General features: G+C 39.8%; 1 protein-coding gene across 1 annotated transcript; it reads right to left on the minus strand.

Annotated features, from left to right (window-relative positions):
- Positions 1–382: 382 nt before the first annotated feature.
- Positions 383–12,029, minus strand: wsb1 (WD repeat and SOCS box containing 1). The gene is made up of 9 exons (XM_053646375.1): positions 11,623–12,029; positions 10,628–10,796; positions 8,738–9,009; positions 7,345–7,476; positions 6,669–6,769; positions 3,849–4,021; positions 3,645–3,758; positions 2,879–2,986; positions 383–2,022 (listed from the first exon to the last, which is right to left on the minus strand). Exons 1-9 carry the CDS (start codon positions 11,660–11,662, stop codon positions 1,860–1,862), a joined length of 1,272 nt encoding a protein of 423 aa, XP_053502350.1. The 5' UTR covers positions 11,663–12,029; the 3' UTR covers positions 383–1,859.
- Between the last annotated feature and the right edge of the window lie 1,040 nt (positions 12,030–13,069).

Genomic DNA, 13,069 nt, shown 5'->3' on the forward strand with positions numbered 1-13,069 from the left:
AAACACAAATCACACTTTGAGAAAGCACTGTATACAACAATCAACATAAGACAGATTTTTATTTGAAAACAAGTCTTTATTTCAACTACAAAACACAAAAATAATCACATAAAACCAAAAACCTACATTCTTAAGACTACTCCAGTTACTTTTATCGTATAGAATATCACGCTGAAAACGATATAGAATGGAAAACAATGTATTAGAAACGTGCTACCTCATGTGATTACAGCTGACAATATAGAGGATTTTAACAGAGTGCTCTGATGCAGTTCTCGGATAAACACAGAACAGGAAACTAGCTCAACTGATGGCTTAAGCACAAAAACAGGCGAGTGTATGTACACCATTTTCAAGTTTTAGCCAGAAACAGATTGGGGGGGGGGGGGGGGGGGGGGGGGGGGGTAAAAAAAATAAATAAAAAAGGTAATACTGAGTGCCCTAGGAGATCTTTGGCATCAGCTCCAATGGTTACAACAAATAAAGTTTATTGCTAAGATTCTTTGTCTGCGCATAGATAGAAAAAGTGACAAACTGTTTGAAACCCAACCATTCCTCATACACCGAGCATGTAACTCTCACTGATCCTGCTCAACCGGCTATCATCATCTTGAACAGGCAGAATTATACATCATGTCAGAGTTACACTGCTTAGTGTTAAACAGCATGTAAATACTGAGCCTTCATCAGATGTTACTCGAGCTAATCCAGGAGGTAGAACTACTCAGATAACAGAAGCCCAACATGGGGGTGCCGTTTTCAGTGTGCTCTTTGACGGCCACCAAGGACCATATATAAATATAGCTAAATTGCCAACCTTTAAAGAAGCGTCAGTTTAGAGCAGAGGGAATATTAGTGCTTTTGCTGGTGAATACCCGATAACTTCCTTTCCTGTTGTCCAACCAGCTCAGAGTCCAGCCACAATCTCTGGAGTTTCACAGCATGAGCATTATACATACAGAAAATGCAACCGACACATCTGACATTCTTAGATTCAGCAGAGAAAGAAAACAAAAATCGCCCACAAATGTAGAAGAGCAAATTTAGATAATCATATATACATACATTTACACATGCACACAAATCTTTTCTTTACAAATGTCTGTACAGATAAAAAATAAACAATTTGAACTGAATTCAATCACTACATTGTCAGGGTTACGGAGGTTGCTAAAAAGAGGCTGTTACTGAGGCAGCGTCTGGGTGTGGACATACAGCACTAGGGATTTCTGCTGCTATCGAGGCACACTGAGGGGAGGCACTGCCTAGATCCCTGATCTCCTAAACTCTTCTCGAACATGCATCTCACAAACACACACCACTGTACATGAAGAAAAAGTATGCAATTCTTTCATTCTAACACACTTTCTCGATTCTGTATCTCCTTCCCCAAGTCACTGATACTTTTGAGAAAACACTACTTCGGGTCAGCAATCAATCATTCCCATCCCCTTCTAGAAAAAAGGAGGACATTTCAGATGCCTTCTTCAAAGTTGCACCATATGTTTTTGCACAAGATGTGCCAGAAAAAAAAAAGTAAGAAAGTGACGTTGACGATAAGGCTGTCTAAAGGCCACTAGCTGATATGGGTGAAAGAGCAGATGAGAAGGCTTAGGGTATAACCAAAAAAGAAAAAAGTACTTACAAGAAATGTGCAAGCAGCTTTATAACCAGTACAAAATTTTTCCTTTGAAACAGTGATGTCATTAAGTAGAGCTTGGGGCCTATTAACAGAAGAACACTGCATTTCCCTTCAATCTTTGTGTGTTTTATTGTCTCCAACCCCAATCCCCTCTCCCAGCCTTTTTCTTGCAAATGTTGTCTTATTGATTTCAGAGTGCTGTGGCGTGCTTCCTCAGCTAGAAGCTCCTGTAAGCCAGGTAGTCTTGTGTGCATTGAGGGATAGACAGTGCGTAGACTTGCTGTGTGGAAAGTACTCTTCGCAGTGCCATGCGACACAAGTGCTGCAGGCTAGAAACGCTGCGTGGACATGCCCAGAAATGAACACTGCCATCGCGTGAACTAAGAAAGAAGACGACAGACAGATTGATCGTTAACACCAGTGTGTACATATTTAGGAAATCTGCATTTATGTAATATTTTAAAATGACAGTTAACAGCCCTTGTTTTAGGCTAACTGGCTCCATCACTTCTTTACATTTATGCCATTTGGCAGACACCCTTATCCAGAGCGACTTTTCTCTTTTATCTCATTTATACAGCTGAGCAGTTGAGAGTTAAAGGCCTTGCTCAAGGGCCCAGCAGTGGCAGGCTGGCGATGCTAGGATTTGAACTCACAACCTTAATTCTATAAGCTATATTCACTGATAATTACCAGTATTGTCATTTCAGTTTCATTGGTTTACATTTACAAATAAATTGATCTTGATGTGGAGCTTTCTGCAGTCTGAATTCAGACAATACACTATGAATAGAAAAGCAGTCATGCAAAAGGTTTCCCACACTACTGCTTCGGGAAAGAGCCTGTAGGCAAAGCTTGTAAAACCTGCATTGACAACCTACCATTCCAATGCATTTCATGTAGGCCACAAAACCAGTCCAATATTAAATCATAACTTCATGTCAAGATCAAACTGCTGTCAGCACACAGGATACACACACCCAATGTGTCAATACTAATATTTACTTATCGCACATCAATTTATTAACTATACTACATTACTAACTATAATATGCTGAGGCAAAAAAAATTTATATTTGAATTAATAAATATAACTCCCATCAAGACACACATCATGGTTATTTGTTCTACTAAAACACACTGAGGTTACAATAATTATTTCTCTGATATCTTGAAGTCAAACACCTGAAAGGGAAAAGCAGCCACGCAACAACACTCTGCAGAGTAATAACTCACCCAGCAGCTAAAACACTTCCATCTGTGGAGAAGGCACAGCAGAGACCATTAGTGAGTGAGGCAATGGCCTGGGGAGATTTCTCATCGATGCTCCAAAATCGCACCAACCTGACCAAAAGACACAGCAGGTGAGAGCTTGAATAAAAACTACATATTTAATCATGCAGATCACTACACTACCAGTGACTTATCCCTGATCAGAGATTAATACCCAAGTACTGAGGGGGTAGTCACAAACTACTTTTGCAAAGAAAGAACCACCTGCATTTTAAGACAAGCTTTATGCCTTACTATGGTGCTAGACTATTTACTTCTGCTTTTTCATCATCTCCATGCATGTATGTCACAATAAATGAATTTGAACATTATCAGTAGGACCATAACAGCATTATTCTGTATGCTGCAGATTTCTGTCCAGCGAGACATGCTGTAAAGAACGTTTTACAGAAACGTTTTGTAATAAACACTCCTATCCTCTCAGCCAGAACTGAACCACGCCTGCCACCCCTATACACCTCCCTCTCAGAAACCCCTCCCCTGCAGCCAGCCAATAACATGTTGAGGCAGAATGACGCTGAGCAGCACATCTTGATGATTAATAGCAGTCATGTGAGGAGTATGTGATCTCTCCAGGGAGAGGCCCAACACACACACACACACACACCCCTTACAGCAAACAATTATTTAATGCTTCAGGACTTTTAGTGCTTTCAAACTTAATGTTTTATCATAAATCTTTTATCATATAACTTTACTATAAATTTACCGGTCATCAGTGATGCTGGCAATATGGCGGCCATCATGACAAAAGGCAACAGAGCGAACCCAGCGGTCATTGGCTCCCCCGGCGAATATGGGAGAAGGAGGAGGGAAGAGGTGCCTGCAATGGAAAACAAGCAGAAACATGAGTAGCCATTACAGGCAGGTGGAGAATAAAAGTTATGAAACAGTATTTAATACCAAGCCTTACCCTAACTCAAGCAATATAGTGGCTGTGTGAGGATCCCACACTATGATGCGGGTGTCATAGGAGGCTGTGGCAAGCAAGGCTCCATCGGGAGAGAACTCGCAGGACACCACATCATTATGGTGGCCCTCCAGCTTACGAATCAGTGTGTACTTATCCATGTCCCACAGGAAAACCTGTAAGGTAAGACAGACACTGGTTATAGCCCAGCTTCCCTGCACTGCCAAATACAGCATTTGCACAACCCAGGTTTCAGACAATTATACACAATTAAGGTCAAATTAAAAAGTATATGCTCAGTGTCATTTTTAACATTACACAGTACAGTAAACAAAAAGAAAACGGTAGCACATGCCATTCAAACAGCAAGGCAGTTAAAAATCACTGGACAATGATAAGGTCTACAATTTTAACTGTTAAAACTTGTGTCTAATACACCATTAAATGATGTACAACTGAAAAATATCTAGACTATCAAAATGTCTAAATTCTAATTAAAATGCATGTCTAGATTCATCTTGAATAGTAGCACTACTAGTTACATTACAAAATGTATTTCAGTTGAATTACCGTACAAAAAAATTTGAAAAATAAAATATATACAAACAAGTAGTAACTTAAGGTAACATAATGTTACTCCACTGGTATCCCCTTTGAGTTTTAGTTCACTTGAGTTTACAATAGGCTCGCACCGCGCCGGCGGAGGCCTACGAGGAGAGACAGATACTGCAAGAGAAGAGAACATTTGATTGCCAAAAGGTTGACGCTTTTGGCAAACAACATACAGCAGCATACAGCATGATCATTGCAAACTCGTTACATCAAAATTTGCCATGTGCTTCTTAACAGAGATTTGCTCCAGAACAATGTCCCAGTTTATGTTTCTGGCTAAATTAGAAATTAGTTGTTGCATTTTTTTGGTGAAAAGGCATTGTTACCAGTGTTTTATTAGTTGAGATTTCATTTTGAAGGCATTGCTCTTGAGCAAAAAAGTGTACATTTGCATTACAATAGCCAGTGTCCAAACTATAGCTGAGAAAATACTGAGTTAGTGTGTGTTACACGAACAGTACATATATTTTCCGCTCCCCAAGTTTTCCACCCCTGCTTACACAGCACCATGAGATGAAAGGGCTCCAGTGTCCAAGATCCCAGCCTGCTTTTTAAATTTGGGCAGAGCCTGACATTTGCAGCTGGACAAGCCAGAACTGCATTAAGCTTTAGCAGCGGGGTCTGTCTGGCGGCAAAGGAGTTTCTGGCACCAAGCATGTTACAAGGAGTTACAGTTCTCCAAAAAGCCTCTAGCACTTCTACATCTGCTCCCTGCATGGATTGGGTATGCTGAGGGCAGCATCAAGTCAAAGAAATGACTTGAAAATACTTCAGGTTGTTGATGCTTCAAACATTTTTATTAAAAACAGAGCATTTGCAAGCAGCTTTTCAAGCAGTATTAAAAAAAATTAAATCATTGGTGGGGCACTGAACAACAGCGGCCATTGGACCATTTAGAGACAATTAAATTATTTTATTTTCCATGATATTCTGATATTATGTATATTCAGGTTTAATGCTAAATAAACCCCACAAGGGCAGTAATCACCAAACAGCAGATCAAGGCACTAAGAGCCCTTTCATTATTCACAGATGCCGACAATGTGCTATTCCCTGCACCACCAACTAATATTAAAAGGGTTTGAATTTGATTTCCCAAAGCGCACCAGCAGAGGCCCACAAATCTGCAAGCGCAGGACACAGGGAACTAATGTGCGGCTGTTAATGATTATGATGATGATGATGATGATGATGATGATGATTCAAGTGCTACTATCCAGAGTCCTATACATATAGCAAGACACATGAGGATCTGCTCAGGCTGACAGGAGGAATTAAAGAGGAGGAACACGTGAGGGTAACGGAGATACTACAAATGAATAAAATGTAAATAAAATGTGGTAGAAGGAATAGTGTTGGGGGAAGGTTTTCTAAAAATCATTTAAACCAACTCTTGTTGGATATACTGAAGAATACAATAAAGGGAGCATTAACTGCAACAGCAGATGTAGACAGACATGGAGCAACACCTACGTACAGGAAGCCCCTGCAGCCAGGAGCACGGAGGCCCCTGAGGCGTGGTAGCACGGAGGCCCCTGATACTTCCCCTCAATACCACTCACACACAGGGCTCTGCCTCCACCTGGGATAGGGAAAGCAAGACACTTATAGACACACAACCGCATGGTACAACGACTGCAGTCTGCTCACGGTAGGGCGAGCTAGACTAGCTCTCAGAGGCCAGAAGCATTTGAGGTATTGTGGCCGGCACAAAAGTCACGTATTCATCTGGCACGTATTTTAGGATAATCAGTGCCACAAGGGCTCAGCAGGCTAGGCCCATTAGTACAATAGAAAAGTAGTAAATTACTGGAAGTGAAGTGACAATTAACTAACCTACCATTTAGCTTTATAAAAATGGACAACAACGTTTCCTTAGAGAATGTTTTTTTTTTTTTTTTTTTACGATGATAGCTGTAGGGATGATTTTCTAGAAAATAGACACCAAGGACATTATGATGCCATGGCATTTCTATATTCAGTATGCTCAATATGTACAATGTCAGTCACACAACAAAAACAAACAAAAAAAAAAAACCAGCATCAAATGCAAAACTACAGACAAAGCTGTAAGAGCGGATCATGACACCGAGCATTTTGTACGGATTCACTTTAAATTCTCATGGATTTGTCATTCAACTAGTTACAAGCAGTAATACTCAAAACACACACAGTACATCCAATCAGAAAATTGGATTGTGAAGTACGCACCGCTTTGCCAGCACCCACAGAGCACAGCACTGAGGAGTCTGGGGAGAAGGCACTGCAGTACACCCAGTTTTGATGCCCACGCAGCACTTTCATCATGTTACCTACAATGGCAAAGCAAAAAAATGCATCAGGAGCTGTGACCTGACATGGCACTGCATTAGGCGTATGCTGTGATTGAAAACTGTAGGCATAATCTGTATGTTTATGGCTTCCATCCATTCTCATAGCAACTGGATTCTGAGAAAAACAAAAGTTTAACATGCTTAATTAAAATGCTAAGAGGAACTGTGGGTCCCATGCTGCCTTGAGTTAGAACTGTTAGGAAACTAAATCTTGTTCCACTTTCTTTTTCCAAAACAGCAGAAATGGAAAAGAGCATGAAATATGGCACGTATTATACAGTATGTGTGTGCGGATGAGTTTCTGCAGGGAAAGGAGGGTGTAAAATAAAAATATAAAAACATTCATCATCCACTTGAGGAATAACTGGCGTGCCTAGTCAATACATACCCCACATGTGATAACTGTTCACCATTTAAATTAAAAAAAAAAAATAGAGCTTGCTAGAAAAACTAGGTGACAGCCTTTCCAAACGTTCAAGATAGGATGTCTTCCAAGGACTTCCAGGAATACCGCCTGGACCCTACAGTTTTAGATCAACAGGATGTCTTCTCACCATCGTCCTTGAGGTCCCACACACGTAATGTCTTGTCTCTGGAAGCAGATACCAGCACAAGGCTTCCATCTGGTGCAAACGTTAGATCCCGCACAATGTCTGTGTGATCCATCAGATTCAACAAAAGTTTTCCTGCACAGAGGAAACAAGAAAGAAACATTAGAAAGAAAATGGCGTGAAAAGACCCAGGTGACTGTTGGCACTTTTAGTCAAGCACTGTTTACTATACAAAGTCCACATCAATTGATTCCTTCTACAGAGAAAGCCTTTGAATCGACACAGCCAGCACACACAATTTGAAGAACAGCATAGGAACCGGCTTCAAGACCGACAATAGGGGAAAATTTTAGAATTATTACTGGGGATTATTACTGTAAACCATCCTCCCTACAGATGTACAGCTCTCATTAGCTTGAGAATCCCTTTTGACACAACTAATCCTTTTTTTCCTTCAAGGTGTTGAAGTCAATGGCCTTGAGGGACATGCAGTCAGTGGCGAAATCCTGTCAAGCTAATTTACATTAAAGCCCTACAATTCAACTCTGGCTTAAGTAATTGCAGCTACTCACTTTCTGACAACCATAAAAAGTATCAGTATAAAGTGAACGTTAAAATTTCCGGCAGTTTCAACTGTCGAAAAGGACCATATTCAGGATGAGATGCATTACAAATAAACCCTTGTACAACAAAAACATGGTATGTTCAAAGAAAAAGTGAGTCAGAGATAAGGGATTATAAGCAGTGGATCTTTAAGGCAGTGCCTCTTGGGGAAGCGAGAAGGAGGTGGTGGTGTCTGTTACAGCAATTGCTGGCAGTCACTCAGATACACCCAAACCAACCAATAGAGGCACAGGTGTGGGGTCCTCCTTCTCCTCAGATATTTCCCATCTACAAAAGAAACTGCTGTAAAACTGGCAGGCAATTAATAACGACCTCGGGAAACATTCCATTTCTGTGAGCCATCGCCTCCCTTTGCACACGAGTGCACAGACACACAGTCAACCCAGAATTGCTGCTTTGGTTGAAGTTGAGGAAAAAGTCACTGAAAATCAGTATCAGACCTTGCTAAGCAAATTCACAAGAATGCCACGTATAACAGGCCCAGAGGAGGAAAAAAAAAATCCACAAGTGTATAGAAAAGGCTTGTCAAAACTCATGATAAATTATTCTTCCTGTCCACTGTGGAAAAAAAAGGGAAAGGTACATGCAGGAATTGTAGAGCAGTCAGGGAGTTTATAACAGCTTACAGTTCACTTCTGCTAAACAGAGCTGAGGCAATACTATAACTGGTTTAGGACAGCATGTGTTGTGAGAGGAAACAGCCTTTTAGAGAGTGGGTCTTACTTTTGAGTTCAACCAACAATCACTTAGTTTGCGAGTGGAAAATTCTTACCTGTATACACGTCCCATATCTTGATGCGGCCGTTGTTGAGGCCGGTAGCCAGCAGCAACTGGTCTTGGCCGAATTTAAAACGGTGCCACTCAATATTCACACAGCGGCTCTGCTTTTCGGGAACAGAGGAGCCAAACGCCAGCCCCCAAACAATGTCACCGCAGTCGATGGTGTGCTCTCGGGGCTCACCCGGCACCAAGGCAATGTCGTTACCGTGCCGAGACAAACGCCTGGGTCCTGCGCCATTTAGCCACTCCTCCTTCCTCATAGAGCTAAGATAAGAAGAGTTAGAATAAGAAAGAATTACTGTTTGCCATGATAAGTATGTTGCCAAATAAAGGGGAGGGGAAAAAAACAGGTTAAAGGTAACTAATGCTAGATAAGATCCTTCTAAGTAAACTTGATACTAGGCAAAAATATGTTAATGTTTTAAAAAACAAAAACATTCAGCACTAAAAACGGTATTATAACGTTTAATAAGAGACATAACTATAGTTTTTATTTATATAAATTTATTGATTTACTGCAGAGTTCCTAAACTTCCTTCATTCTATGTATCTTTGATACCTGGATGTTTGGTTCACTTTCTTCAGCTTTAGAATAAAGAAGCTGATCATGAGTTGATCTTCAGACAGGCAGATTCATCATGAGTAAGATATTTTCTGAATGCACTAATGAACTTTCAAATATCACAGACTGAATAAGGAACTCTTTCTCTCTAATTGACAAATAGGTCAGGATTCACAAATACCACAAAGAGCTAGTGAGCTGAGAAAGGGCATGTGGTGCAGAAACCCAGTTAATGATATAACGTGTGTCCGGCAGCCAGTAAGGAAACAGCAGCTTCTCTTTACCTCTTTCCTGAGACTATTCACTCTCAAGCCAGATAAATGAGACAGTAACTAAAACAAAAGGCAATTCATTAAAATCCTCCACACTAATGAGGCCCAGAGAGATTTCCATCTGGCACAAAACATAACCGTCCAAGATTACTCCTTGTTACCTTAGAAAAACAATACCGGTCTGCCTAGAAGACTCAATGTAGTCTGATAAGCCACATAAAGTATGATAGACATCAGACATGTACAACCCCTTGTAGTATTTTTTTTCTTTCTTTTTTTATGCCATAAACAGAGATTGTTTTAGGTTGCTTGGAGCTAATAAGTTACTCCATGTTAAAGATTCACTAAAATACCTTACTTGGTAACATTGTTCTTAGTAAAACTGCAATATTCTCTCTCGCTCGCTCTCTCTTACACACACACACACACACACACACACACACACACACACACACACACACACACACACACACACACACACACACACAGGACCAACCCGCAGAAGGCTGAATAACTGTTTGGCTTTGTTATGGTGTGAAATGTGCTTACTTATTCACTTTCGTACTGAATAAGCATGCCTTTGGCTCGATTAAGATGAGAAATTGCTAGGCTAATTTCTGACAATGACCACATTCCACTCCACTGTATGGAGCCAAAACATAACACTAAAAACAGCTAAAAAAAACAAACAAAAAACAATACCTAGTGCTCCTCAATCTGAAATGTTTATGAAAGAAAAGTGGATTGAATGGGGATTTAGGAGAGACGATTATGACAGGCGTATGGTTTTCACTATTGTCTCAGAATGCCCAGAGGCACAGGCCATAATAATGAGTAACGTATTATGGGTAAATTTGAGGCAGTCTCAAAACAATGATTCCTTTCATGTAAGTGCACAAATGTGACAGGGCAAGAAAGACTGCAGGCACATACACCACCACGTCTTTCTTTGTGGATGGCTGGTTACAAGTTACTGATAAATCCTCAATATGACACCTCACAGTTAATCAATATACAGGAGGAAAAAAAAGCATGTGTGTATACTCACAAGTTGCTCATGCATTTTGACCAGGGTACAAGTCGTACAACGCGGTGTCCTTGAGACCAAGCAAAATAGGATCCATCAGGAGCAAAAGCCACAGTCCATGTCTCCCGTCCAGACTTCTGGTCAAAGGGAACCACAGGAGCTAGAAGTTCTCCAATGAACTTAGCTTTAGCTAGAAAGAGAGATACATCAGCATTAGCGTGAAAATCCTGCTGGTCATGACAAGTGGTCATTTTGAATAAGATATTTTTCCCACATTTATCCTGATTAAATTATCATGAGGACCTGATCAGAACCCAAGAAGAGATGTGTGGGTTTCAATTACAGAGAATTCCAGGTTGTGAGTGTCCAAAGCTGGACAACACAACTAAACCGAAGTAATCACTCATCAGATAGGAAAGATAACACACCAGACACGTTTATTACAGTTAATCATTATCACTGGGCTTCCGGTGTGGGCTGAGTTCTTTTGTTTCGGTGGCTGTTGGTTTAATGAACTCTTCATGGGTAGATTTCTGATATGAACTATGATTTGTGCAATGTATATTATATACTGTTTGTGTATTATGTATTGTCTGTATGTCTGTTACCTTTTGCTGCAAAACTAGTTTCCCTTAAGGGGGACAATAAAAAGTAAACAACAACAACAAAAATAAACACTATGCTACTTTATGTGATCCTGCTCCAACCCCAAGCAGATAACGGACACGGGGGTAAACCTGTCCAACTCCAAGCATAAAAACAAACTGAACGTCAAGTTTTGTATAACCCCACCCAAAAAAAAACAGCCACACACACACACACAAGACGTGAAAATGACAGAGCGGGTACATTAAAGGGTCCAACAAATAAAAAATATGTAAATTATGTAATAGAGGAATCAATGATACCCGGTGAGGAGTGAACTAACCCGGTCCCTCACCCCATCCGTACCACAGCCTAAAAATAAAAATACATATACAAAATACATATACAAACAAACAGTTTTATATACTCACCTATTTCATTTTCGTTGACAAAATCTGGGAAGCTTGCCATCTAAATAGAAACCAGACTCTTTAAACAACAGCTCTTAGATAAACCAGATCTGATGAAGTGTGGTGAAACACGGCTGATGAAACCCTCTGTGAGCTGGAACGCGACAGCGCGAGCTCAGATCAAGGCTAGCTCAACACTCGCACAATTAAAACCTCACTTTATACATATATTTAAAAAAAATAATAATTATATAACCAAGTCTTCAGAGCGGTTAAACCTTCTATAACGCAAATTTGAGCTTTAAGGCAACGCAAAACCAAAAAAAACAATTCGAAAATGTATATTCTCTTCCAACGCGTTCCTTTTCCTTTCCACAGAACTATGACTAGCTACGTTTGGACAATGGCCGCTACACCAGAGGGACGGTTACTATACAGCACGTCAGCACACTCGTTCAGGTGACGTCTTGACTCCGCCCACTGATTCGTTCGAAGGCACTTTCATCGAGGCTGTGATTGGTCAGAATTGCGGAACGTGCATGAACGCACGTATTTGGGCGTCCTTTTTTCCATTGTTTATGTGAATGGAATGGAATGGATTTTTTTCTGCTGGAAAAAAGTTAGTATTAACTATTTTTATATGAACTATTTTAAAGTACTTTAGTATTAACTATTTAAAAAAGTTCTGAATTTTGAGTGTTGTTAAAACAAATCTGCCCTGGTAGCTAGTGCTTGTTACATCTTATCAAAGTGAAACTTGCCTCAGTTCAATATGTCGAACGAATCAGTAATAAAAAAAATATCCCAGCAAAATAAAGATGCTGTAGATTTATACTAAGAAAAAAATAATTATACACGCACCATAAACAGTTTTAACGTTTATTTGTAGCTTTGCATATTTATATAAACATGCTTTACATGTACATGATTATTTTAAGTTTCTCGGCTCGTTCAGAACTATCGATTTTGAGGTCAGCCTGAACACCGCCAGCTTTTCGTTAGATTTTTTTTTCTTAATAATAATAATAATACTGATAATAATAATCTTCCTTAGATTTATATAGCGCTTTACATAGTATTTCTTCACCACACAAAATCATGAAGACTACATAAACCAGTACTACATAAGTATCATTAGGGTAATCTAAAATTGCAAAGATAAATAACAGTATTTAAAACGTAACCTGGATAAAAAAATTTTTTTAGGCATTATAAGATAATACTGTAATCATTTCCAACAGATAAAGTTTTATATTTGAGTCGCTTTGGGAAATTTCTAGTAAAGCAACCAAACCCAGGATACCTAGTGTTGTGAAATTCAATTATTTTATGTGATTGCACTGCCCCCTACTGGTCACTCTATGTATAGACAATATGCGTGACATTATAGAAAAGTGATGTCTGAGGTGCACTAATGCGTATGACCAAAAAGTTTGTAGACACCTGACCATCACACCCAGATGTTGGC

This window comes from Ictalurus furcatus, chromosome 17 (genome assembly GCF_023375685.1).
Source record: "Ictalurus furcatus strain D&B chromosome 17, Billie_1.0, whole genome shotgun sequence".
Lineage (NCBI taxonomy): Eukaryota > Metazoa > Chordata > Actinopteri > Siluriformes > Ictaluridae > Ictalurus > Ictalurus furcatus.

What these genes read in the sequence shown, in the direction of transcription:
- wsb1 (XM_053646375.1), bottom strand. Translation starts at nt 11,662, where the DNA reads ATGGCAAGCTTCCCAGATTTTGTCAACGAAAATGAAATAG. An exon ending in TGTCAACGAAAATGAAATAG is followed by an intron (nt 10,797 to 11,622) that starts GTGAGTATATAA and finishes CTCTCTTTCTAG; the next exon opens with CTAAAGCTAAGTTCATTGGA. An exon ending in CTGTGGGTGCTGGCAAAGCG is followed by an intron (nt 4,022 to 6,668) that starts GTGCGTACTTCA and finishes CTTACCTTACAG; the next exon opens with GTTTTCCTGTGGGACATGGA.